General features: G+C 39.7%; 1 protein-coding gene across 1 annotated transcript in view; it reads right to left on the bottom strand.

Moving 5' to 3' along the window:
* Window positions 1-1,609: 1,609 nt before the first annotated feature.
* DDX10 (DEAD-box helicase 10) overlaps window positions 1,610-24,209 on the bottom strand; it is a 191,433-nt gene continuing 168,833 nt past the window's right edge. The window contains exons 17-18 of the mRNA XM_040544089.1: window positions 14,959-15,092; window positions 1,610-2,293 (exon numbers count right to left, since the gene is read on the bottom strand). Coding sequence (XP_040400023.1) covers window positions 2,101-2,293; window positions 14,959-15,092 — 327 coding nt within the window. The 3' untranslated portion in view covers window positions 1,610-2,100. The remainder of the gene's footprint in view (window positions 2,294-14,958; window positions 15,093-24,209) is intronic.

A 24,209-nucleotide genomic window follows, 5' to 3' on the forward strand; every position in this document is an offset into this window, starting at 1 on the left:
AGCTCATTTTTGAATGGCTGCTATTGACGCCCCTTGTTCCAGTTCTGAGTTTACTGTCTCCACCCACAACGGCAGAAGCAGGACCTCGAATAGGTCAGTGCAGAGGCATTTGCTGACACCGCTCATCACAACCCCTGCAGCTGTCCACATGATGAAGTGTAAGCACAGTCACCACAGCGTCGCATCAGATCCTTCTTCATCCACAGATTCATCAGCAACGCTACTACCAGATCACAGCATTTTCAAGGCCCACTGTGGCACCGTAAACAACGCTGCCTCGGATGCCAAGCAGGTCCCATCTTTCATGTTTAGTATTTGTGAAACTCGGTCATTTCTTCTTGTTCCACATTGTCAGGAAAGAGCAGATGGCAGATGTGCTCTGCCTGTAATACTGTTTTGATGATACCCTGCCTGCTGGCAGAACAGGGGAAGCAACATTTGGAGACAAGAATTTCCCATTTTGAGTAACCAAGCTAAAAGATAATATGGGGTACGTTGAGAGGAAGAAAGACTTTTGCTGAATTGATGTTGACAGATTTCTATAATAATAATAATAATAATAAAGGAAAAAGTGATATTGAAAAAAAGGAGCATTTACTTTAATGTGTTCTTAATATACGTGATGGGGAGACCAGACATACGCAGCTTTTTGAGACCATGTGTACTTTTTGATTTGCTGAAGAGCAGCAACATGCAAAAGCCCTCAGGCAATTATACATACTCAGTGTTTTACTCCAGATTTTGGAGCTTGCCATGTAAATTTGCTAAGACACAGGTCTGCTGAAAACAGACAATCATCACTTTACATGCTTCTTCTCTGCCAAAAAAAAAAAAAAAGTCAGCAAACGAAACACTGTATTTTCCTACTCTCCCTCATATTCTTGCATAGCAACTTTCCCTTTGTCTAGCTCATTTCTGAAATGTGCAAAATTTAGCAGTTCTGATCGTTCTCCATATTGCCTGCAAGCATTTACCATGCTTTTTTTTTTTCTGAATGATGTGCCAATATTGTTGAGAGGGCAGTCAAGAATGCAAGCAAGAAGGCAGCAAGTCTGACTTGTAGCTGGTGTTTGGGTGCAAGCAAGAGATGAAAACCTACTTGAGTAACTCAGAATTTGGTATCGTATTCATTTTTTGCTTTGCTTTGGGAAGAATGGTGCTGCTTCTCGTCGATGGGAAAGGACCAATAACAGCACACACCTTGTTGCTGTTCATCAAGATGTAACAGTTAGGGAAAAGCATGCACAAAATCCACAATAAACAACCACGGTTTGGCAGGATGAAACTTCAAAATATATTAGAAAATAAAGATAAATAATCTTTTCTTCATTGTATATTGCCTACCAAAAAAAAAAAAAAGTAGCTGATTCCTGATTGGAAGTCTTTCAGGTGCTCCTACCACTAAACCTGTACCTTGTAACCGATTTTATCAGGCAGTGATACTTTTGGGAGCATCACTCATATGGCATTCAAACCCAAGAATTTACCTTCTAAAAGTGGTTTTATGAATTGCCTAATACAAGTGACAGAATCATAAGAGAAATTATTAACTGATGGATAAATAAATGCTTTCAAAACAAAGCCAAAAGAGACAACAGAAGTTTATACCAAAGCTTCAGGAATTTTAATAAAATATTTTAAATATATGTGCATGATACGCAGAAGAAAAAAAGTTTTTTATTTTTAGGTAGCATGGTTTGAGCTGCCAATAATATTCCTCAGTCATCTTAGGACACATTTATCTTCCAAAATAGCAAATCTGACACAGCCAAGAAAGGAGCACTGTATTTTTATTTAAGATTAATTATTTATTCACTTTTTTTAAAAAAAGATAATTGCTTCAAAACCTGTGGATTTAAAATTATAAACCTGTTATGGCAAAATGACATACAGGGATTTAGGTCAGAAAGTTGGTTTAGAAAGCCTTATATATCAAACTAAACCCTGTCTATAATCTCCAGGTCGATAGGAGACAAGCCCGTTGCGCATGGAAAACATTTTTCTCCATCCACTGGTACCCATCTGCCCAGATGCCAAATTGTGTAGACTACTGACAAAATTGTGAAGACATCCCTGAAAAGAAAACCTGCAGGAAAATAATTAGCTGTGACTGTTGAGCAGCTGTAGCACAAGCTCTTCATCTTCTGCCAGAGAAAGCCCAGTATCCAATGGCAAAAAGGGATCCTCCTCCTCTTGGCTGAATTTAGCCTTCTTTCTTTTCAGTGGCATTTCTTCTGCTGCATTACTGCTACCGTAGTTTCTTTTCTTTCTTCCGCTCTTCTCCTCAAGTTCACTGCAGAAACAAATCGATTACTCTTTTTTAACAACTGTGGTAATCAATATCATCATGTAATCAAACAATTCATTTTAAACAAGGCATATTTATGTCGAGATAAGGGCAAACAAAATTACAATTCAGAAGGGTGAAGCAACAGAAGCTGATGAACTCTGCATGCCTAAATTAGAACTGCTTTCAGAGCGAGGTGGTGGTGGATGTTCTGCTGTCTTAATTGATTACAGTCTATCAAGATATTGCCATCAGCCTTATCCAATATTCACTGCCTTATGCAGTGACAGACAACTTGACAAAACTGGTTTAGTAATATGTCAGTGGACCTTGACATGCTTTCAGGATTTTGTCTGAAATAAATATGCACCCACAATAAAAAGATAAGAATTGTCATTTCATTGGCAAATCCTACCCTGACTTAATATAGTTTTGATTTGGGTCCATCTCATCCAAGCCACTCTTTCCTCTTCTTTCAGAATAAGTCCTTGGAAGCTATTAACCTCCTCTTTGCCATCAGAGGAAGAGACAAAACCAAACCCAGTTACTCCCCCTGGTGAGTTCTTATTCCTTCTGCTGCCATTGTTAAAACTGGAACGATTCGGCTTTTGCAGCCCTCAGTCTGGACAAAACAGCCGTGTATCTGTTTTACCACTGTGACTTCTGTCCCATGGCCAGATGACAGCAAGAGAAGGAAAACCCAAGCCCACTACCGGCCTCCTCCTCAATCCCTCACGCTGGCTGGACCCGGGCCTCGAGAGAAGATTTTACAAAAGAAGGAATTTGTCATCTTTGTGCAGATTACCCTTGCGTAGGTTTTGTTTGTAACACAGAAAATTTGTTACAAACCTTCTAAGATTAAAATAATTTCATCTAACAAAATCTAATCTGAGATGTAATAACTGTGTAGCAGGTTACACAGAGCTGGCTGTCAGATGCCACAGGGCAGAATGAGAATTTGTACAAAAAAAGGACTATGCAGCCCCTTGCACACCAGACCACTCCATCTGAATAACTGAAACAAGATGATATTCTCAGTTTTTTGTGTTTGTATTTTAAAGAAAACAGCAAAAATAAAAACAGAAGTCCAAGGACCGAGCTTGGACTTTTTAAAAAATAGATGGTTAAATTCAGATTTTCAAATAAATGTGGCAAATTTCTACCCAGAAGACTGAATCTACTTCAAAAAATGTTTCAACAAGATTTTTTTTTTAATTGCCCTAATTTTTGAAATTACTTCAGTGTAATTTTTTTTAAAATATTTCACTTGGAAACACTGTTTAGAGATTTAGCAATCAGCAACTGCCGTTCTTACAAATCACTCAAGTTGGTGAACGCTGTGTCCTCCGAACTTAGATGGCACAGGAACCCAACGTGCAGTTCAAGCCACTTTCAGCTGGCCACCTCGTTTTCCCATTAATAGAAACGATTACCAGCACATGAAATGTTGATTTCATAATCCACTGAAAAACAGCATAATGTAGCAACTCCAGACAGGGCAGTTTTCAGGAATTTCCTGAATACAGGCAAACATTATCTCCCTTTTTCCCAGCCTGCTCAGGAGCGATCACTATACACGCTGGTGCCTCTGCATCAAGACCGAGAAGCAGACTGGACCGGGGAGGGCTTGCAGTGGGCTGCAGGCATGCAGCTGCCTCCTGCTCTCTTCTACCCCACCTTCCATTGCAGAGCACCACCAGCTCCTGCCCATTCATTACAACACAGGGAGAGGAGGAAAAACCTATGAGAAGTACCTCACATTCCCACAATTAAAATAAACCATCCTGAACTTATATGGTTCTTCCCCTTCCTAGCCAGAAAAACTAGTGTAAAGCAACAGCTGATGCATTAAATACTTTTCCTGAAATTGGGACATTTCAAAGGATGTAGCACCTTGCTGGTTCTGAGTTGTAATTTGCATGGGGGGAGCTTTTCAGTGCTTGCTACAAATGTTTATTTTATTCCTTTTCTGGGGAAAAGGGCTGTTTTTTCAGTCATCTGTGCTTAAGATATACCATAAACATTAAAGCTATGTGAAGAGTATATAAAAAGATTCTCAAGTCTTCCTTTCCTAAGTGGCCACTGTGGGTTTGGGATGGAGTTTCACAGTGCCCTCTTTAATCAGGACAGATTATGGGGGTTCGCTTTAGAAGCATTAAGGCTGAAACCTCATTAAGTAAAAGCATTCTTAGCTTGCTTGCAAAAGAGTTAATTATTTCCAGCATTTGAATGGACTCTGAAGCCTACTTTGCATTCATAATTGACTAATGCTTCATCTAGGACACAAGTTCAAAACATCTCAGCAATTAAAATAACACAGATGTCTCACAAGTTATGAAATAGACTTTAAATGCGAAAAATCTAGCATTTCACTTTGGAGTTCGGATGTTTGCAAGGTGTAAAATTTAAATCTAAAACACATTCTAAAGGAACTGTGAGGCTTCTGATTTTTCCACAAACAAAAGCACAATGACAACAACTTTCATCACAAGCTTTGTGGAAAGGTTACGTTGAGTCAAGCTGTTCCTTATTATTACTGTGGGATCATGGTGCTCGATTAATAGTGCATCCTAAAGATGTGTCCACATGTCAGCAGCAGGTGTATTTTCACACTAATTTGACCCCTACTGGGCTGTAAGCTCAAGAAGTAAACAAGGAGGGACGTGTAACACGTGAAAACGGCAGAAAAGCCATCGAGTGATGAAGAGAGCTAAAGGCTTGTGTTTTCGTGATGCACAAAAAATAGAAACAAGACAGTATTTGGTAAAGGTTACCTATGAGAAAAAGCAGAGAACCACATTGGGGGTGAAATATACAATTAAGTTCATAATTTTGGGGCAACGGGTGCTGAAAGACAGTGGCTGTGCCAGGAGGGTGGGTCTTACCAGCAGTGAGTTGGGTGATGTGGAGATGGGCTCTGGAACTACTCTGGAGGAGCAGTCAGAGATGGAGCTTTCAGAAAGGAGCAAAATTTTGAAAAAGGTGCCGGGAGATCGCCAGGAGAGATACCTGCCATCATGACACCGAGGCACATCCCATACTCCCTTCGGTGCCTCTCCTTAACTGGTCAGACAGAAAGCTCTCTGGAGGAGATGTACGAGGTGCAGCTCTCACGTGCAAAAGGAAGGTGGGTATGTGAAAACAACTACACGGGGATGACTTAGGCACTTTTTGTCAAATTAATTCCTCTTGACCTCCTGTCAGCCCACCCTGCAGAGCTAGCCTTTTATTGTTGGTCACTTCCCACAGACATAAACGGCCCCTTACTCCTCACGTACACACACACCGATGCACTACCAGCTGGTGACCCCAGCAACAGCCAAAATAAAATAAAGTAATTCTGAGGTGAATTATTTTCTGACATAAAAACGTAGTTGGAAAGCAAATCCACAATTCAGATCCAAACCAAAGCCAACGTGTCCCTTGCTCTCCTATTTATAACGCTCAGAAAGCGGCACGTACAGCTGGGTTACAATTCCTTCCTTTCACCATCTGGTGCAATTTAGTTTTTCATTGCTGCAGCAGCCCGAGCTGCCCACACGTCCTGACGCCGCCGATGGAGTGATTTACTGGGCTGGGCTGTGTTTACACAGGCGAAGAGACACCAACAGCCGACTTATCAGCACTCACACTGATTTCTGGGGTCACCATTTACACAGCTGTAACAACAAAGGAAGATACTGTCCTGTGGTAGGTAATGGTTATTACACAAGCACTAAAGCATATTTTCTGAATCCAGGCCCTGAAATGAATGCCAGCATATACGGCATCTGGGCAACAGGGGGTCTGAGACCCTGACAGCAAGACACCAGGGAACTTTCTTAATTTAACCACAAACAAATAATCTCAGGAGTGTGTTTTGAGGAGATACCAGACCAAAAAAAAAAAAAAAAAAATTCTTTAAATTCCTGGTATTCAACCTGCATCTGGACTTCAAGGTCTGGCCAACCTCTGCTCTGTGAGGTTTAGCTTTTACGTGCTTTTGAGTCAGCCATTTGACATGTGAGGCCACAGAGCTACGTTGCTGCTGGTTAAACAGCAGCAACTCCAAGCTCTCCAGACAGGCTCTGCTTCAGTTACCATTTATCAGAGCTTGCTCTGGAGCCGAGGTTTAACAGCACTTGGAAATAAACTGCCCTCGCCACTGAACTGCAGGCCATGAGTTGAGTTCCCAAACTGTAATACAGCTGCCACGAGCTCTTTCCCAAAGAAATGTACATGAATAATGAATGAATCTGTTAATAAAATACAGTTCAGAAAAGTTAGGAATAATTTATACCGTAAATATTGGCATTTTGCTAATCAAACATGTTGTGCCACAAACCTTCTTCCACGTAATAAATTTTAATTCATAAGGCCAGGGCAGCAGTCCTAATGAAGATTAATTACTGCAGTCCCTTCCGCAAAGCCCAGTGCAGCTTCTTTCTTACTTGCTGTCAGAATGCTATAGCACACAGAAATGGTAATGAAAATATATTGTGTTGTGTTATTCCCTTTACTGGCCATTCTACTGATGTAAATCAAAACCGCTCTAAAACTAGATTTATAAAAAACAATTGCAGGAAAAGGGAAGATTAATCTACTTGTAATGAAATACCAGTGTAATCGTACTAAAAGCAGAAGACAAGCTGAGTATGTCTTGGAGCTAAAGCACTACAATCTGGAACAAGAAAAAATACTCGAACAGAAATCAGACCAGCAAGACAATATGCTGTTTCTTCGTATTGCATGGGAAGCATACAGAAGATTTGATGCGGAAAAGCACCCAAACCAACCATCAACATTTTGCTTCTGCTCTGTTGTCACCTTTACTTCCTAAAGGTTCTAGCAGACAAGAGGCAGTGGATTCAAAGGGGGTGGCTGAAGCTCTTTTCTTGCCCATTTCTGGGCAGGCACCACTATGATGCAGCAGAATCTGATCCAGCCCTAGGCCGCTGGTTTCCACTCAATGTATTCAGGCAGAGCAATTTTAGCTTATCTTTATACAATAGTCTGAAAACTGATATTATTCAGGGGTTGATTCTCAAATGGATGAAATAACACCATTCTGGGTTTAAATTGCTCCAGCTGAAGGTGCTTGATTTTGCTTTATGTCCATCTGTCAGAGGCATAACTCTCTCCGAAATGCACTGCTGCCTTTGGAGATACAACTACCCACCCACCTAACCCTTGCATCCGCTCATTCGTTCTAAGCTTAATATAACACTAACATTCTTCAGATGTTTTTCTCTCCCCAACTATTGCCCTCCAATTGTTGATAATTAATTTCTAAACTACAAAATTTTAATAAATACTAATACCATTTGTGCTCCCTTCATGCAAACACTTGCTAGCAGACTGGTAGATGGCATACTATGTCTTTCTTCCTTTTTTTCTTTTCTCTTTAAGGTAATTTCTGTAGCTGACAAGTCCATAGGAACCACAGCACAGCATAGGTTACCAAATTCTAGTGGGAGATCCTTCAATCAGGTCCACACCATTTTGTAGATGTACAGCATGATTAAGCCCTTAAGAGATTTTTTTTAAGATGCTTTTCTTACAGTGCTTTTCTGGGTATCAGAACATTAAGTTCTGGCCTTCATGAACTTATTGATGTAACAGCCTGGAGAAGAGGAGGCTCAGGGGGATCTCATCCATGTCCCTAAATCCCTGAAGGGAGGGTGCAGAGAGGCCAGAGCCAGGCTCTGCTCAGCGGTGCCCAGTGCCAGGACAGGAGGCCATGGGCACAGCCGGGCACCCAGGAGGCTCCCTCTGAGCACCAGGCAGCACTTCTGTGCTGGGCGGGTGACGGAGCCCTGGCACAGGCTGCCCAGAGAGGCTGTGGGGTCTCCTCCTTGGGCATCTCCAAAAGCTGCCTGGACGTGGTCCTGGGCAGCCTGCTCTGGGTGTCCCTGCTTGAGCAGGGGTGGCACCAGGGGCCTCCAGAGAGCCCTGCCAACTCCAACCATTCTGTGATGCTGTGATTAGAGGGAAAACCATGACTTGCAGATGATTCATCTCAGCAACTTGGCAGGTCAACATCAGCATCTAGGTTTAACATACTCAAGACGGTATAAAAAACTGCAATTTGCCCATAATTTTCAAAATAAAACACGGCACACAACTGAGCAGCAATGACTGCAGACTTGCACACCTGTAACCTGCTGATTGGCCATAAAATCACAAACTAAATGGTACCAGAACAAAGACATTTCTCCTTTCCCCTAAAATTCTCTTCTCAGAAAGAGCAGTCAGGCATTGGGACAGGTTGCCCAGGGAGGTGGTGGAGTCACCGTCCCTGGGTGTGTTCAAGGAGAGGTTGGACGTGGTGCTTAGGGACATGGTTTAGTGGGTGACATTGGCGGTAGGGGGATGGTTGGATCAGATGATCTTGGAGGGCTTTTCCAACCTTAATGATTCTGTGATTCTATTCTATGAAATCCAGGATCTCTTCCATGCTGATCTAAGAGTTAACATGATCAGTTACACCTAATAAAGATTTAAAGAAGGTAATGATGAGGTCATTCGTAACTTTGTTCTTCTCCCATATTTTTATATAAAGAGGTTAAGGGATTAGAAATATCAGAAACCCAATTTGACTGCAAAATAAGTATTTAAGAAAACCAGCTGATTTTCTTTCACCCTATTTGATACACTTAAATTTTTCACCTCATTAACAATTTACATTGATAGCCTTAAACCAAATATGATGAATGTTGCTAGATATACAAAAATTAATCTCATATTACATGCTTGGAGTCATTAATTACTCAGCTTGTGGAGGTATTGCTGGAAGGGAATTCTATTCAAAGGCAAATTTAACTCATTATTTGTATAGCTCCCCTGGTTTAAAAAAAATGCTGGGGGCAGGATAGAGGGGAAAAAAACAATGACAACATTTTTGATTTCCTAAACCATGGACAGATGGTCTCTATTTTTAAAGACTGCTGAAGGAAGATACCCTAGGTCTCATATACCTGCTTTGAGTTACCCCTTTCAGAAGCACTTTTTTCCCTTAAAGCAAGTAGTAGGTGGTATAGCCCAACATATTTATTTCTATTCTAATCCAAACACTTCTTGCAAAATCTCTGAATTTTGAAAATATAAAACAGAACAGAGTTGTATTTTCCAATTTCAAAGCCTAATTTCACTGTATGCTACTTTCAACTGATTTGGTTTTGATAAAATCATTATCTTGGTATTTCACAGCCCCTAGAGTGACTCACTCATCAAACAATTCAGGGACAATTTTAAGGAAAGTGCATGAGGCATCACTGTTGATTTAGCATAAACCCTTCCTCCCCAGTTACAGCAAGACGTCTTGCCTCTGTTCTTCTTGTCCTACACGATATCTCCATCATCCTACCTCCTCCTTCCATTCATACATCCCCTCTGCCTGTTTTCTCTCGCAGCAAAACTTGTATCACTTTTCCATGGCCTCATGCTCTACAGCCTCTTCAGCTACCATTTTTCTTTGGCTCTATAGCTTATTGGTCATTCAAATTCTCTGTTTTCTTGATTTCCTCTTTTTCCAGCTCTGAATTAATTTCCTTCACTGAAGCTTCCTCTTTCTGTTGTGCCTCTGCTTTCACAAAAGTCTGCTAAGGGATGCACAGAAGCAGCCCACAGCTCCCAGTCCATCTAACAAGTGCCTCGAGGCGTTCTTCAGAGCTAGAGAACAGAGCAGAAATGTGGCTTCATCAACACTGCCTCCTGGAAACAGTCCTTGGCCTGTCCTACCACAGTGAAATATGTTGGGACTTTGCCCAGAGGAGATCTAGCTGGCACTGCCCAAAATCCCACCAGTTGTGGGCAATATGGACAATCATGCGCCAGTACTCCAACCTTCATCCTGGCCTCATCTATTTAATCTGTAAAGACATGACTGCTGCTTTTCTGGCAGGCGCAAGTCAGCTCTAGATGAACTGCAGCACGCTGCGCTGCACATCAATGGCTCTCAATTCTGGCACGGTCCTTTCAGGCACTCCTAGAAATTTAATTTTTCCTGGATCCTGTCATCTTCAAATCCATCAGCACATTGTCACCCACCATTATTCTCTGCTCTTGCCCTTGTGAGCACCCCACCATTTTTCATTCTCCTCCTCCTTTTGTGTGCCTGCCCTGGCTGTTCTCTCCTCTCGTTTGAGTTAGTTACTATCTCTACCACTGACTTACACACCCACTCCCAGCCCGTCTCCAACTATAACTCTTACACTGGTGTCTCTGCTATCTAATTCTAGATATTGCTGTTGACAGTAAACTCAGAATGGTGGTTTTTGACATTACAGGTTTATCTGTAGTACTTTTCCCATCAGAGCAGTGCATAAACTGATGTGGCCTATTCTTCCAGCAAACTCTCAACGTCTACCTATCAATCTTAACTGTTTTGTTCTAAACTGCTTTCAGGAACATCGTTAACTTCCGTTCAGCTTAAAGGCTGGAGAAAAATTTGAAGGAATTTGACACACACTGAAAATTTCGGTCCTCATCCCTTCTTAAAAAAGGCTGAAAACATTTACGATCCATTTCTCCAGTCCTCCAGCAAAGAGATTAAGGACTAAAAGCAGGAAAGCATTCAGTCTGATTGTGTAAAGAACGGGGGGGGGAAGATAACTTTAAAAAAAAAATCTCTTTGAAGAAGTTGAGTACCTTTTCCATTATTGAAAAGTCAACCAAAATTCTGGGCAAACAACCGAGACCAGTATTGTTGTGGTGGTTTAACCCAGCAGGCAGGGTGGGGCTGACAGGCCTCAGGCCTCAAGCAATGGCATTCTTGAGGCCTGTGTTACCCCAATGTCTTGCTACTAGCCAGAGGAAGCTTAAACCCCAAAACTGATAGCAGAAAGCAACCCAACCAGATTATAACCCTCCAGAAAACTAAACGGACATGAAAGATCTACACAGATACGTTACTTAAGGAAGAAAAACAAAATTGCAACTTTGCAGTCATGCTAAACACTTAACTAAGTCAGCAGGGTTTGCATGCCAAAAATGTCCTGATACTGCATGTGAAAATCATAACAGAAACTATGTTTCAACAGATTCTTTGCATGGACACCTTTTTAATTTAAAGAAATTATAAGATAAAATTTGTTTTATTTGATGTGCCTTCACTTCTCCTATTCAAAACCTGAAATACGATTTTTTAGACAAAATAACTTATACGCACGCCGAGGTTTCAAAGACCAAATAAAATCCAGCCTTCAAAATAAATCATTCTTTGCCAGGCTCAAGGCGAAATTCATAAAGGAAAAGGAGAAAAGACTATTTTGTTGGTAAACCTCTCCTAGATTTTAAGCTATCTTTCAAATAAATGAACACAATGTAGATAGCATTGTAGCATGGAAAATGTTCTACCATTGCACTTCATTCCAAAGTCACCTCCAAATATGCTCCAAACAACATACTTAAAGTACACTTATTAAAAGAAAACCTGACAAGACTTAATACATGGCAGAAAAAAAAATCTATATGCCAGCTCAAGTTTTGGATCATATATATAGCTTTTTTTTTTTTGTGCTCAAAATTACTCTCTTCAGCCCAAATTGCATTCAAAAGTAATCTCCTTGGGAGAAACTGAAATACTGTAGGCACAGAGAAGTTCAAAAAAACTATTCCCTGCAAAGGTAATTCAAGTGAGGACAAAACCAATAAAATGGTAAAGCAAAAACTGGGTCTACAATGGTATTAAGTTTATATGTGAAAATTTGGCATACTGACAAATATAATGAAAATATAAATATTTTTATATAAAAATATAAAGATTAGTTACCATTTTTCCCCCTCGTTACAAAGGGAACGCTGTGTCTAGCGGTCAGAGCACTCAACAGGCCCCCAGAGTACCTGAATTGTATTCCCAGAACTGTGTCACCAACATGTTACGAAGCTACTTCGTGATTCAACATTCCTTTCTATAAAAACCATACTGACCTCCTCTATAAAGTGTTTTGAGATTTGCTGAGGAAAATACTTTGTCAGAAAGTATTACTACACTCCCGTTTTCCTTTTTAATACATTCTTCCTTCTCTGTCCTACCCCACAGGGAGAGGTAATGACCAAGGCCCTAACCTTATCCCTCTCTCTGTGAGCTGACATTCTGGCTCCAGTGGGCCAGGTCAGCTGCTGATTCCAAAAAAACTGCACTGATTAGCACTGCCAAGAACCTGTCCAACCCTATCAGCTTTTATTCTTAAAGCTTAGCAGATCCTGAGTCTAGCTGACATCTTTGGGGAAGGGATTAATATAAAAAGTGATGTAAGAATACATAAGAGAGAGACAGAAGTGATCTTCCCTAGTAAATGGTTCTTTAATAATACTGAAACAAAATTCCCAAATTTTAAACTGAACACCCCCATCACTTTTTCAAAACACTTTTTAAACAGTTATGCTACAAAACATGGTATTGTTGAGACAGCCTTTCCTAGCTAAGGCTACAAGCAGAAACAATACTAAACCTAGTTTAAGAAATGCAGCACTGCAATACCTTTTTCCTACACTAAGTACATAACAACTTAGGAGTAATCAGGAAATGCCTGAGCTACTATTTAATGAGTAGTATTCTGACATTAGGTTTCCCATACTCAGTTGCTGGTAACGCCTTCCCACCTACATGCTGGTACATCAGCTTTATCGATTCCAGGAATCTGTCCTTCAAAAGTGACATACTAACAACACAAATACTGCTTAGTGGCCAACCTCCTACTGAAGCTCTACTTCAGACTTTCCCAATAAACTCCTGATTTTATTCCTTCCAAGAAATGCACCGCCAGTGGTTACCTGTTACCTCAAGATACCCTCTCCACATTTTTTTTAACCTGCAGCAAAGCATTACTACCAAAGTCACCTCAGAATTTGCTCTCGAAGACAAAACAACAAAACCAGCACTGCTAAGGTCCCATTAGTATCCTGAAATACTTCTCCAGGCACCTTGGTTAATCTTCTTTGTAAATCAGAATTCTTAAATACACTCTTCTTCTGGTCTCTATCTTACAGCTAATGTCAGAACAGAAACGGTCCCTTCCAACAAAATGGGGTTCTACAGGATCCTCTGGCTCAAGTCGCTGCCTTATATCCAGGTATTACTCATCAGAATCTCATATATTAAAAAGGCAATATTGACCACATTTCTAATATTATCTGGGTAAAGCTGATTAAAAATTTCACTCTATTAACCCACTTCTGCTCCATGCAATACAAAAATACCACTAGAGAACACATTTATCAAGTATGGACAGATATATTTGAACTCCAGTAACACATGAAAAGCAATCTACAAATCCTCTTACATAACCCTCCTCAATAAATGCTGAATCTTAAACTTCATTAAAGAACATCTTTAACAAATTATGCTGCTTCCTCCCACCAAAAGCCTATGAGTAGAGTCAAGCTGTCATAAATACTGCAGGAACTGGAAGAATCTTGTTAAGTATTGGTGGGTCTCTGATGTTCTGCCTGTTTTTAGAAGGCTGTATTGATATTTTACATCCAGCTTTTTCACTCATTTACATTGCATAGAGATACTGAATCAGCTTAGGGAAATAAAAACACAGAAGGAACTACAATTCAGTTACAGTTAGCCTCTTTCTCCCCCCCCTTGCACTAAAAAGGAACAATTTACTGCTGCTTAGGAAAAGCTCTGCATTTACCCTGTCCTTGTCAGTTCTAATGACCAACACACTGGGAAAGGGGCTAGAGGGGGCATGGTCTCCAGCTGTTTACTTAGGGTAATCCAGCTCTTAAATCCATGTCCCAACACCCAGTGCTGCATACCACCCCCACAGCAGGCAGTCACATCAGGGCTAGTGACAAACTAGCTGCTAAGATTTAGCTGATTCAGATGTGAAAAGCAAGAGATTTCTAAACCTAGACATCTAGAAGAGAGCAAAATAAAGATCTTTACTCCCACTTAACAGCACCAAGTGTCAATAATATGTTTCTGAATCTGTTACACATTAGGCTTTTTGTCAGAAACACCCAGATGGACCTCTTGTTGCTGTGAAGCCAATGACAAAAAACACACAGGACTTCACTTGGAATCCTTTGGTCTTCCTGCAGTATGTGCTAAAACATGCAAAATGTTGCCATCAACTATGGATCCTCATCCCCACCCTGTGCTTTTTTGTTAAACTACAAGGAACAAAATCTCCTGTTTTATATAATTAAAAATGCACTTTAAAATTAACAAGAAATGTCTAACATAGCTAATTTCATTATACTAACTCAGATTTCACTTCTTTTGTAGTGTTGATGAGTCTGAGCAATGCTGAATCAATCATGCAACTCAAGTTTTACCATGCGCTAATTTATTTAATATAACACAGGTACAGAAGGCTCATCCAAATCCTCAAATGAGTTCGATGTTTTCTCTTCAAACAGAGCCTGGAACGTGACAGTAGAGAAACCTATTTCTGAAACGCATGAAACCTCCTGGGAATTAGTCAAGATTTTTGCTTGTGGAACATTCTCACCGAGATCCCTTCAACACTGACTCAAAAAAATCTTTCTCACACAGCTTCACAAAAGGAAATGAGACCCTTTTGAACAGATTCTGTTTAGTAGTTTCCTCATAAAAAACTCTTAAATATTAAGTACTGGAAGCAACAAAATGACTGTAAAATGAATTCTTAACATCTAAACACAGCAGTTTCTAAAAAACAAGTACTTTGAAATCAGTGTAGAAGACATGTACATACCTATGACTATCTTCACTTTCTGAATCTTGCTCTTCATCCGAGTCTTTGTATTTATCAGGATCTGGAAGAGTACTTGGGTCAAACTCGTCTTCACTTCCACTGTGTGCAAGAACGGCCACTGTTTCCCCTTCAACCTGACAGGTGACAAATGGAGAGTTATAAGACAGGCAAACAAATCCATGTTAATTACTATGACTCCATTAATAGAGATGCACTAACAAAAAACATTCAACCACACTCAATACACTCACAACACACTCACACCACTAGCATAGCCAAGAAAACAGAATCGTTTCTGTCATCATCATCGTTCCAGGCTGTTAAAGGCTGAAGAAATACTATTCAGAATGAAGCTCAAGGATTTACATTCAAATTCTTCCTTCCTAACACCATCATCTTAAATCTACCAAAATTGGAAGAGATTTTGGCAGCAACTAATCAACAGTCATCTGAAAGTATTTAATATGAAACTCTATGGTCTCTCAAACACACTGGCAAAGAGATGTGAGCTAGAGGACACATTAATCACTTGGGTAAGGTGTACTTTATAACGTACCCTGATTTAAAATTCAGACGGTTGTCTTTGCAGTTAAAACCCAAAACGTCACTTGAGCTGAAATAACTGTCTTATCCACCACAAGTGATGTGTGGTCTTCAGGCTCCCTCCCAGAAGCTCCCATCTCCCCTCTCTGGAGCTCAGCTCCCCTCCTCTCCACAGCCCGGTTGGGGAAGGCAAGTTTCACCCAGCGTGCGGCAGCGCCTCGTGAATTCCTTAACAAAGAGGGCACAGAAGCTACTCTTCATAATGGATAATATAATTAATCTGACTGCTTTGGAAATATACACTCTGCCCAACACAGTCCTGTACTAACGGCACCACTTTTGCAAATATTACTACTACTAACAGACACAAAGAAAGCAGATGGGCTAGAGGGCATATGCAATTGCATATGCATACAAATAAAAAAAAAGTTTACAAGCATTTCTAAGCAACACAAATGCTAGATGCATGCATTTTTATCGTGAAAAGCAAAACAAATGGAAGGAAACTATAATTAAAGACATTGCTACCTTTTGTTTACATTTCTAAGCAATATTCACATGGCTAAGTTTCCAAAACAGTACTCATTTAAACGACACTTCATTCTACAAATAACTTCACTTATTAAATATTTGAAGTTCATTTTTCTTCTGATTTTTCCATCTACCTCCAGGCCACAGTTTTAAAAGCACAATGTCTTCAAGTGCACACACCTCATCAGAATAAAGACAAACAAAAAAAGCCAACCCATATCAAAGGTCCCTATTATACTGACATATACAGTATGTGGAAGGAAACAAGCTGCTTGGGGTAAGATTAGTCACTGCCGCAAGAGCTTGTCCAGTGACACTTCCACAAAGCGTTGAAAGCAAGCAGGAGAAGGTGCTAAAAGCCAGATTTGCTGTTAGAAGGCAGAAGAAAAACATACCAAGCATTCATTTTATTCTTGATTATTTTGAAATACTAGTAAAGGTAATTGCACAGGTGGGCGTATAAAATCACTAAGGGCATCATCAGACTCAGCAGCACTGTGAACTACCTACAGTGATATAACCACCTACTGAAAAGCATGTTGATTACCAGGGAACTTCAGGTGCAAAACTTCACAACAAAATCAAGAGAAAAAAGTATTTTCTAGCTTCCAAAAATATTCTCTAGCTCATCTTTTAGTACAACATCACAGAAATTGAACAGAAAACTATTCTGAAGGTTACCTTTTTCTAAAGCATTTCCATATTCAAAAAGCATCCTGCATTAAATTATAGCTTTTTTCAATTTCTTTTAAACATTAAATATTTACTCTTTACTTGTCCCACTGTATCTATTCTTTCAAAGGAAGTAGCACATAACAATTATATATTAAAAAAGGCAAATGAGAAACAGTATTCAAAGCTGTGATATGGAACAAAATATTTTTAATATTTATGCATGACACTACGCCACAGAAGGCTAACGTTTAATGGCAGTCATCTTTTAAGACTTGGGCTGTTCACATCCATATTCTCAGTTATGTCAGCAAAATGTTGATATTGCATCATTTCTTAAGTTTTGTCATTTATATATGTGCACATAAGACAATTACGCACACACAGATCAAACCTTCACTTTCGTTACACACTCATATTCATTTTTCCAGCAGAAAATTTGCAGAGACTTGTTCAAGGTAATGCTTACTATTACAAGAGAAATAATTGGCAAAGATGCCTCTAATTCATCAGGAATCATGAGGTCATATTTCTTAGGAGCACTGCCTGTTACATATTCATTATAATACTCGTAAGTCCCTGAAATTGTTAAGAACTTGAGCATGAACATTTATCATCCACAGTTTAACAACAGAAACTCATTATTTTTCACACTTGCTTCAAATTTTTATCAGCCAGTCAGGAGGAAGAAGTCTTGTGACTTCACATTACTCACCACAAGAACTGGAGAAAAAAGTCACATCGTAGCTCAAGATAATACCTGCAAAAATTCTTTATATAAAACTTACAAATAGGATGCAATTTAGAGAACTGGGACTGGATGCTACCTAGGGCAATCACTACCAAAGACAGTATTAACTGAAGAATAGATTTGGACCATCTGTATTTTATGTCTAAGGTTAGCGACAATGTGCTTTGCAGCATGATTTATTACAAAGTTCTGCTGTGGACAGAAACCCGTTCAATCATCACATCAGGCCAGTCAGGAGAACAGGATTCGGTGGCACTTAGCTTGTTACCCCTTGGTAGAATGAAAATAGTAAGGTATCTCTTTCACTATACCAGAGAGATTGTCCCTCTTTATTTTGCAGTCTAGTTCCAGACCATACAAACTTTCTAGGAAGTCTTTCAGTTTTAATATGGCATTGGGTAGAAACGTTTCTGCATTTACATAATCTCTCTCTAGGGCATAAGGAGATCATTCTTATGCAAAAACTTTGCAGAAAAAAAGATCAGCGAAACACCTTTGCTGGAATATAGCAGGTTTGTAAACCTCATTGCTATCGACTTGCCATATGTATCAAGTAACAATAACTCACTTCAGGCATTTTGGAAATGCACATAAGATGAAGCAAACAGGGCAGGTTCCTCTAGAGTTTTTGTCCTGCTTGAAGACAATACAACTTCTCATTATCTTTGTTGTAAGATACAACAACTCAGTTTCCCCTATAAAGCAAGATGAATATAATGAAGATAGGTAGTTGTGCTAGCCAGACTGAGAGGAGCTTAAAATGAAGAAATTGATGTAACTTTTAAAGAAAATGAACACTCAAGGGGTTAATTTTTTATAAATAGCAAAATGCTGTCTCCCTTCTACCACTCAGTAGTCATTCAGGTGAAAATTGTCTATTATCATGAGATAAAAGAAAAGCTGAAAAAATATGCCATGAAAACCTATGCGTAGACATAAAACTTCACATTTTCCAAGATTAAATTACAGAATACATTTATTGTGGTATTTAATTTATATCTAATTTAATTTAACAGGTATTTATTTTTTACCTAATTAAATTATTTGGAGTTGCAACTTTTACATTCAACCCTTTAAGCAATTCATTTGTCCCTAGCAATCAGGTCGAGCTGGGGGAAGAATTGTTTCAGTGGTTCCAATCTGTCCATAGTACTTTATAGAAAGCACAGTGGAGGGGTATTTCTGGTCCACTACAAATAAACAGTTTTAAAGTTAGTTTAGAAGTTGATCAGATTTGATTTCCATCTGTCAACAGTCACACATTATAAAATATTTATTAACTTTACTAAAACTTTCAGTTCCTTTTGAGCTATGTCACCCTTTAGCTTTTGTTAATGATGTGACCTCTACCAGTAAGTGAAGTGATGTTTGTGATTTTAATGCAATGCAAAAATAAGCTTTAAATACTGTTAGTAGGTCATTACACAAGTACACAATATTTTAAAATTTAAATATTAAAATTTGTATAAAGGGATATTTAAAAATGTAATCCCTTTCATGACCTGATAGCATTCAGAATTGTGTTCACTTTCTTCTTTCTGACAGTTATTTTTGAGATGAAAACGGGAGTTGCTTCTGTGCCATTTTTATGATGAAGCACATTCACAAACAAAGTGCTTGTAGGTTTGTAGCATTTCCTTTAAGCCATCTTACTCTAGATTCACCTGCTCACCTTGGGGAGTTTTTTTCATAGCCTGAAACCCTAACCCAGAAGTAAGCCCCCTGCTGAGGCGTGGTTGCTCTGATATCCCATCACTTTGTTTGCCCCAAAGGAAAACAGCTATTCTGGCAGTTCACAAATAGAAATACAATCTTTGATGTAGCCAGGGTGTTTGATCCGATAGTTGCTTTGAAGATCAAGAACAAAGCCTCTGACAACACTGGAAACTGACTGGGAGCCAGAGGAGCAAACCAAGTGCAGACCTGAAAGAGCTGCGTAAACCGTGATGAAACTGGGCAACCACATGGCCTACTGTCTAAAGCTCATCAATAGCCTTCAAATTCAGCTCCATCTAAACTGAATTACAACACTTCTAACTGGATGTGACAAAGCATCATTTCCACTGAGGCAAGGATCTGTCTTACGATGATTTTTTCTTGCACGTCAAGAGGGGAAAGGGTGTATTTCTATGTTGCGTGTGGTGGTATTTAAGATTAACCTTCATGAATTGTGATCACATAATCATCGAATGGCTTGGGTTGGAAGGGACCTTAAAGATCATCTAGTTTCATCATGCCACCCACTAGATCAGGTTGCCCAGGGCCCCATCCTACCTGGTCTTGAACACCTCCAGGGACGGGGCATCCACAGCTTCTCTGGGCAACCTGTGCCAGGGCCTCACCACCCTCCGAGTGAAGAACTTCCTCCTGGCCTCTAATATATATCTCCCCTCTTTTAGTTAAAAAACATTCCCCCTTGTCTTGTCATTGTCTGACTGAGCAAAACAGTTGCTCTCCATCTTTTTTATAAGCACCCTTTAAGTTTTGAAAAGTTGCAATAAGGTCACCCCTGAGCCTTCTCTTCTCCAGGCTGAACAGCCCCAGCTCTCTCAGCCTTTCTTCATAGGAGAGGTGCTCCAGCCCTCTAATCATCTTTGTGGCCCTCCTATGGACCCACTCTAACAGCCCCACATCCTTCTTGTGCTGGGGGGCCCAGACCTGGATGCAGCACTGCAGGTGGGGCCTCACAAGGGCAGAGTAGGGGGGTACAATCACCTCCCTCTACCTGAAGGCCACCCCTCTGTCAATGCAGCCCAGGATGCAGCTGGCCTTCTGGTCCTCAAGCATGCACTGCTGGCTCTTGTCAAGCTTTTTGTCCATCAGAACCCCCAAGTCCTTCTCTGCAGGGCTGCTCTCAATGAGTTCTTCTCCCAGTCTGTGCTCACATCTGGGATTGCCCCAACCCAGGTGCAGCACCTTGCACTTGGACTTGTTGAACCTCGTTAGGTTCACATGTGCTGAATTCTCAAGCTTGTCCAGGTGATCAAGTCATGTGAGCTTTTTTCCCCAGTGTCATTTACCCTACCATCTGCAACACTGAATAGGCAATATACATATCCTTTCCAAAACTGTTTTTGTCAAACCTTCTAGGCTAGTTTCTTCTTGTGGATAAGTAGGAAGTGGTATACAAAAGGGTAGGAAGAGCAGAGAACACGTTGTTACAGGAATTTCTGTTTTCTTGGTGTGAAGCACACAGAACAGATCAAGGCACACAACAGAAAGGAGATGTGGACAGGAACAGGGTCCTCTATTTCAGAAGGATTGGTCAAATTCAATGGGTCTGGCCAGAAAGGCTGGTAACCAAAAGATGGAGTAACCAACGGTTCAAGTTAGTCAGGCGGACAGTCCTTGACACTATGATGATCTAATTTGCCTTCCTGCCTCTGGGAGGAGTATCAATCTTGGGTTTTGGTAGAAAGGAGAGAAAACTCTTAGCTTTATCTTCAAAATATTTGCCCTTCCCAAGCATTAGTGGTCACGCCAAGGTTCAGTTTCATCCAGCCATTCTTCATTTCTTTTTAAGCAATCTGACTTCTTAATAAAATTAGCCTAGTTTAGCTACCAGAATCTTGCTATTTAGCAACCATCTCAAATAATGTACATGTAAATACCTAATTTTCTTTCTTAGCATTCCTATATGCTCAAAATTTATGATCAGTGAATGGGTAAGCCTGTGGCCCAAACTAGCACACACTGATGCATATATACTGACATTCAAATCTTTGCTGTGTAAATATACCAACACAGTTCATGTTGTAAAGGGCTCGTGCCACAAGCACAGTTGAGAACCATCAAAACCACAAAAATCATAGATATTTCCACATTCACTTCTAAATTTTTGAAATTTCTGTGAAAAATTTCTTTGAAATTTTTGAAGTTTCTGTGGTTATCATAGTAGTAGGTATACATCTTATCTGTAATCTTGATCTCTATGAAGTATTGATATTCTCTATCAGAGTTAATATCAGCACAACAAATGCATATAGAGAATGATAATATAATTTGCCAAATTTAAAATCACGGACTCAACAACCTCAAAATGAAATGTTGAGAACTCTATCCAAATAACTTTTTTTATTTCAAAGTATCTGTTCCTATTTGTATTTGAATTATAATAGTTATGCCTCACAGTTGGAACTTATGCTTTTAATTTTTTATTTTCTTCCTAAAAGGCCAATGTAGAATACTTACAGTAAATACAAGATTTTTCAAGTTGTTACTAGCCACAACTATCAATGTGATTTTAACAAAAGTGCAGACTAATACAATTCTGTTGTGAAAGCTCAGGATAAAACCACAATACAGTTAACTTAAATGCAATTCATGCTACAAACATGAAAATACAACTTAGAAGAAATTAAGTTACTAGGTTGGTAGCACTGGAAATGAAATATACAGTGGAATATATGAAATTTTGACCCAAAAAATAAAAAGAGTTTAACCTACTGCTTATATTGTTGATTTTAGAGATTGAGCATACCAAGACTGCACAACAGTGCAAGCTAATAGTTCCAGTGACATGGGCATGGGCACACAGTTGTTTTATTTGCCATAAACGACCAAAACTAAGATCTTTAGTACCATTAATAAAATCTCTGGCATTTGAATTAACACAGTAGTAGCTTAATCTCTGGCCAGACAGAGAGGTTCCAGTGTCTGCCATGGCAGCAGCTGGACAGAGATGCCACCATGTACACTAAATGCTTGTCTGAAAGAAAACTGATGTAAAACATTTGATAACACAAAAGCCTCAAAACGAATTTTCAAAATCTTTCTAATGCTATGTTGTCAGGCATTATTTTGCTTGCATGTGAGCAAGTAATACAAAAAGAAAAAAAAAAAGCAGGGGGGGAGAGGGTGGGAATAAGAAAGGGCAAAGAGTAAGATGGTAAAGAGTAAGAAGCCATAGGACCTGCCCTGGAGCTGATTGAGAAAGAAGGCAGAAAAATAGCAAAGAGGGAGGAGAGCTGGTAGCAGGTGCAGAAGAATAAAACCAATGGGAAATGGAACTAGGGAGCGCAAAGCCAAACAACACAAGGCACCTCCTTCGTGCGACGAGTGGCAAAGCCATGAAACCTTCTGCCAAAGAATACAGAAGGTGCTAGGCGTTTAAATGGGCTCAAGAGGTAGGCAGATAGTTAACAGTGAGAAAAATCTATCGAAGGTTATTATGTACAGTCGTGCTGTGCCTTTACCCCTGAAAGTCTTTGAGCTGCAAATTTCTCCAGCCAGAGAGCATAACAAGGTAAAAGGAACTATTAGTGGTTGTCCTGTTTCTATAACAGTCCTGTCTGGTCTCAAGCAGAGAAACAACAACAGAGTAGCTAGGATCTCAGGTCCAGCAGCCAGCTTCCCATCTGTTTTTACCTTACAAAGGTGAAAGAAGTCACAATGCACAACAGTGCACCACGGTCATCCTGCAGATATCCACAGTTACCAAATCCGAGTTTGAAAACTACCATGCAGGTACCATTACAGGATTTCCTGCTAAACAGCTAGAAAGAACTATCAAATCTGACCAAGAGAAAGGAAGAAGGCTGTCCTTATTTGAATGTGTAGCTATTTATGGAAGTAATTTTTTATCCCCCTGCTGCACTGTATTGTATCAATCTCTTAGGTCTTCCACAAATACGGCATTTTGTTAAATGAGTCAGGTGAAGACTGTCAACTCATTCAGCACAAGTACAAAATGTTTGAAACAACGCAGGGAGGGGAAAAAATCAAAATTGAGACAAGTTCCCATCAAAAGCCTAAGCACGTGGCTAACTATATTTATTAAATGTAACAGTGACACCCCTATCCGATGGCTCATTAAGGAAACAACACTGTACTATACTCAAGCAATCTTTGGCTTTTGCACTACTGTCAAAATGTTTTCACTGTATTTCCAGTGACTGAGTAACACCTTTTGGTTTCAGTAATTGAAATACAGGTGGTATGCAAACGGTGAGAGCAGAAGATCTGGCACTTATCTGTAGGTATAATTAGTGTATTAACGACTTCTTGCTGCTCCCCAGATGCCTCCACCCCATACTTACAGCAAATCGATCTCAAACATGCTGTAGTCATTGATGTTGTCTTCACAAATTTTAACTTAAGAAATTGCAGTTTTCAGCTAAGGACATCTTATGCCTTGCAGTTGCTCATTCGCTTGCTTGTTCATTTCAACAACATCTGAAAAATCTTTATACTGCATAAATAATGTATTATATCCATAACAACAGGATACAGTACACTGTATGATCGATTACCTTGGCATTTAGCTCTTGTGAGAATAGCTTTTGTGAAACATGGCTCTACTGGGTTCCCACAAAATCACATTTTGGTAAAACTGTCTGAACTATCAAACTTAGGTATGGCTAGACATAACGTTATTAACAGTGCACAGGCAGGTACAAACTTTAACTTCTTATACTATACCAAAACAACACTATTTGTTGTTAGGGTGGGTGGGCCAATTTAAATCAGAGATTTAAATCACCAACTATAATCCTGACTACAAGCAGCAAACATTTAATTCACCGAGTAGTAGATGCAAGTAACAAATGTCTCCTTTGCTCTTCTTTTCAGTATTCTGAGACACGGTTGTTTTACACTGGCTTTTACACGAAATTTGGTACTACTTTATGCTATTTGAAGTCTCAATTTTTCTTTTCCATTTTCCTTTTCCATAGTGATGTTAGCAAATGATAGAAAGAGCCATCACATACTTGTCCAGTGATTACTGTTCATTTTTGAATCATGATTAGTGTCT

Source organism: Cygnus olor, chromosome 1, assembly GCF_009769625.2.
Source record: "Cygnus olor isolate bCygOlo1 chromosome 1, bCygOlo1.pri.v2, whole genome shotgun sequence".
Taxonomy (NCBI): Eukaryota; Metazoa; Chordata; class Aves; order Anseriformes; family Anatidae; genus Cygnus; species Cygnus olor.